The sequence below is a fragment of the Natator depressus genome, chromosome 12 (assembly GCF_965152275.1).
Source record: "Natator depressus isolate rNatDep1 chromosome 12, rNatDep2.hap1, whole genome shotgun sequence".
Lineage (NCBI taxonomy): Eukaryota > Metazoa > Chordata > Testudines > Cheloniidae > Natator > Natator depressus.
The window spans coordinates 35,085,339-35,089,751 of NC_134245.1; the positions used below are offsets into that span (position 1 = coordinate 35,085,339).

The 4,413-nt window shown below is 42.1% G+C and overlaps 1 protein-coding gene across 2 annotated transcripts; it reads right to left on the reverse strand.

The window, feature by feature from the left end:
- Positions 1–705: 705 nt before the first annotated feature.
- Positions 706–2,933, reverse strand: LOC141996890 (uncharacterized). Of its 2 annotated transcripts, XM_074969189.1 has the most exons (4): positions 2,884–2,933; positions 2,718–2,775; positions 2,050–2,154; positions 706–1,916 (listed from the first exon to the last, which is right to left on the reverse strand). In XM_074969189.1, the coding sequence occupies exons 2-4, from the start codon at positions 2,758–2,760 to the stop codon at positions 1,153–1,155; spliced, it is 912 nt and encodes a 303-aa protein (XP_074825290.1). In that variant the 5' UTR covers positions 2,761–2,775; positions 2,884–2,933; the 3' UTR covers positions 706–1,152. The 2 variants fall into 2 exon arrangements, with proteins under 2 accessions (XP_074825290.1, XP_074825291.1); XM_074969190.1 differs by having other exon boundaries at positions 2,718–2,887.
- Between the last annotated feature and the right edge of the window lie 1,480 nt (positions 2,934–4,413).

Genomic DNA, 4,413 nt, shown 5'->3' on the forward strand with positions numbered 1-4,413 from the left:
TTTCACATCCAGAACCCCATAGTAATGTTCATTGTGCAACAGGATGAAATAAGTCTTAGGGTACACGGGGCCCCCCGTTTTAAAAAAACCCCAGCCACCTTTCACCGCATACAGCACCACCTGTATGTTAACTCCTAAATGCTGTTCAAACTTTGCTACATCAGTGAGCATAACCTTTTTTTGATCTGACCACCCCAGTTTCTCGTGCAACTTTCTCGCCTCTGCTAACAATTCTGCATCTGTAGGTTTATGACCGGCCATGACAGCCAAGAGCCCTCCCGCAAAACATAGATTGGTACCGGTGTAAGTCAGGTCTACTAAACATTGTCTCTTTTTATGAATAATCTGACTACTAAGGATAGAATTTAAAACTCTTCGAGCGCCCCCACCCCTATTTTTTACAACTGTCACAACAAGGCGCAACGTCCCATCAAAATGCAATTCTCTATTGTTCTGAAGCAGCTTTGAGGTCTGGTTCAAGAAATCCTCAGCGGACAGCTCATCCCTAGTTCTTCTGACTGAAAACAAAGGGTTAGTTAAACGACGGCTCTCTAAACGTAACTGTACGTAATCATCAGGGCCTACCCTACCATTAACATCATCAAGAACTAGCTGTATCCCTCTGTGTATGGCTTCAACAGCCTGTTGAGCTGAATTTATTTGCTCAAGATGGACAAAACGAAACTCCTCACAATACACCGACCCCCCAAATCTAGGTAATTCACATTGCCAACTTCTCACTCTCTCCATATACACCTCTGCATTTTCAGGGTTACTTGGGGGTTCCTCTACGGAACCATCAGTGGCATCTTCTACATCCGATACTAATTGAGAGTCAGACTCTGAGACGCCTCCGTGAGGGGCATTGGGAGTCGATGGGCCTCCGTCTAGAGAGCACTCTGGGGAATTTTCTAAACCAGAGTCTGATTTCGCCTCCCCATTTTCAGACATGCCAGTTTGAGAGCCTCTGGTAGGGGGCATCTCTTTTTGTTTTTTTTCCCTCATTACCTCTTTAGCCCTTTTTAAAATTTTTACAGCGACCCTGGCCTGGAATTTTTTGGCAGCCATCTGTTTATCCCCCAAGCGCCGTCCGCCCTTTTGTTTACAAACGAGCTGATGTGCACCCTTGAGGGTACCCCTTTCCACACCTAGTCATGCCTGATCAGAGCCACCCTTTCCAGCCCCCCTTTCTTTTAGGCCCCCTGAGGATTCAGCGTCCATCAGTTTTCTGAACAAAGCGTCGTATTTTTTCCAAATCTTTTTAGAATGCCGTAGTTTTAGACTCCCCGAAGATACAGCGTCCATCAGTTTTCTGAATGAAGCATCAAACTCTTCCCAAATACTAGAATATGGGGGATCTTTGTCAGTCCTTAGTTTTTTATTCACAACCCCTAGAGTGCCTGCTCTGGGTTTGTGAATGTGTGTGTTTCTGCACACATTCAGAGCCCCTAGAGTGCCTACTCCGGGTTTGTGAATGTGGACGTTTTCGCTCACAGTTTTCTCAGGGCTTGGTGCGGCGGTGGCCACTGAGGAACTGGAGTTGTGTTTGCATGGTTGCAATACCTTGGCATCGCAGGTGTTTTCAATCCTTGGTTTTTTATTCACAATCCCTAGAGCGCCTGTTCCGGGTTTGTGAATGTGGGCGTTTTCGCTCACAGTTTTCTCAGGGCTTGGCGTGGCGGTGGCCGCTGAGGAACTGGAGTTGTCTTTGCATGGATGTTTTTTACCAGAGTGTTTTGTTTTGTCCTTGGGTTTGACGTAAATGAGGTTTGGACTGGGCTGATGCTTCATCTGCACTCTTGTGCTGTTTTGCGTTGATAAAGGTCTCAAAGCAGATTCCTGGTTCTTTGGTGGTTCTCGGGGAGGGGTCCTTGTAGCTCCCACTACAGCCTTGTCAGAAGGGCTGCATATGCCTGCTTGGGGCAGGAGGGGGGAAAAAAAGCATTTTACAAAAATGTAACTTTGCCAGCTTTCTCACCCACACCTATGTATGTACTTAAAATACAAAACCTCATAAATTAACCAGACTAATAAGCAAAATATATTTACCCGGCTTCATCCATCCATCTGTCACTGATACTTGTGAATTTTTCTTTTCAATTGTCTCTTTCCTTTTTCTTTTGAGCATTTTTACCCGCTCAAGTTTTGACCGTGCTGTAAAGCAAACAACATTCTAATAAAACACATGAAACTGTCTAGTAAACTTTAAAATAAAATAAAATAATATCCATTAGAGTGTTTTTTCTATTTAAAAAAGTCATAGCTTTAAAACAAAATAATCCATTTCAGGCTGTACAACAATCACAGGTTTTGAGTTTATTTCTACCACTTTGAAAACAACCCCCACAAATATTTTTTTTTTTAAAATACATCTCATTTTGCAAAGTAAAAACCCTGCTAATTGGAAACACACCATCACCATCAGTTTGTAGACATATACTTTTTAAAAACCGCCTATGTTTTACACACACACACACACACACACACAGAGAGTTTAAAACACTGTTTGCAACAAAATACTTTTCAATAAACCCACATGCTTTTAAAAAGACCCCTGGTTGTTCTGGCCCCCGCCCTGCCCCAGCCATGTGCGCTTGGGGTCTTTGGGGTAAGAAAAACAAGCCAAAATGTTAGTTAGTATTAGCTCCCAAATCCCTATTCAACCTATGTAATACCTGAAGTTATTAAGCACAACTACAGTTAAAAATGGTTTTTACCTTGGCCTGGTGATGAACTGCAACTTAAAGTTACTGGCTCCATGCTAAACAGATCACACTGCAATACAGATATGCACCATTATTTACTAAGATAGCATGGCCAAAAAATGGCATTATATAATATATATATATTTTCAGAGTTAAAAAAAAAAACCAGGGAACATACCTCCACTTGCAGCCCAGCAGCAATTCAAGAGAGTTTCTGTTGAAAGAGACAGTCTCCAAGCTACCTGAGGTTTTGTTCTTTTTTTTTTACACCATCCTAACTCTTTTGTTTCAAAATAGTTAGCAGGTTGATTGGATCACCCCTCCCTAGCATTCCCTTTTGTGATCGGGGTGGGGAATAAGTTTTTCTGCACAATTGGGCTGCTTTTCTTTTTTAAGTTCAAATACTTTTTGTTCCCCCCACCCTGTAGGGCCTTCTTACAGTAACCATTTCAAATGAGGGGCCCTTTGCAGATATCAATGAATGTCTTGGGGCTTGTTTTTGTTTTTAAAAACATGTTCTTTCATGCTTAAAGTTTGGTGGAACGGGGGGTGATTTCTAGAAAAAGTGCCCCGTGGCCTTCAACCAACTCCTGGGCCATATTTAGACTGGCCTATAGCGTTCCACCAACTCCAGGGGTTATATTTAAACTGCCCAATAGCATCTGCAAACTCCTGAGGTTTTATTTCATTTCATATTAATCAGAACTCACCATCCTCACCCACCCACCTCCCTTACTATGGGTGCACCCCCATCAAAATTAACCCTATGGCAACAAGGGTGAGTAATCACAGTCACCCTGGCTATTCAGTGAGGGGGGGGGGGTGGTTAAACCCGTTCAGTTCAACAGAATAAGTCAACTCTATTGTACTCAACCACATGTCTGAACCATCCCCGTTTGTTTTATTGTAAACACATTTTTAGGGTATTTTTCCCCCTCCCACAACATACATTTCAGCTTTTTTTTTTTTTTGCTGTAAATGGGTCTCTCTTACACAAAAGACACAAGAGCTAGGTTCTCACAAACATTTTTTTTTTTTATTTAAAAGACATACAGCTCCTTCAAAACAAACCAAGATGCTCCATTAAAAAAAGAAAGAAAGAAAAAAAGACTTTAAGCTCCCTTAAGGGCCAGAGACCTTTTAACAGAAATACAAATAGTCACAAAGCCCTTTTCAATAGATTTTTTTTTTAAATTTACAGCTACCAAGTTTTATATCGCATGTTTGGCACCTCACCATTTTCTAACTTAATCCTTTTAGATTTCTTACAAATAGCCTTTTTCTTAAGCAGGGTTCTGTAACTTTTTGTGCGGACCAGACGGTCAATATAACGCTCTAAGCAGGCATCTTCCGGTTTGGTCATTTTCTTTAAAACATGGTCAGGGTCTCCACTGAATTGCACAGCATTTATCAAGGTCACCCCTTGTGCTAAATGTTCTTGGGTTAGGCATAGACATTGCATAGCATAACCTATGGCAATCACAGTGTTTAATAAGCTTTCCAAACCAGCTCAGCACACAGGCCCCGGAGCTTGCAGTTTATATCCACTGAAGTCCAAGTCACACAGTCATGGTGCCGCTGGCCTGGTGCATCTATGACACAGCCCTCACAATCTTCAAAAAGCTTTTCCCTAAGACAGTGATTAAGAACAGAATAAACAGCAACGCGTACAATAGTCCGCATGACTTTGTTACGCTCACGACGTGGC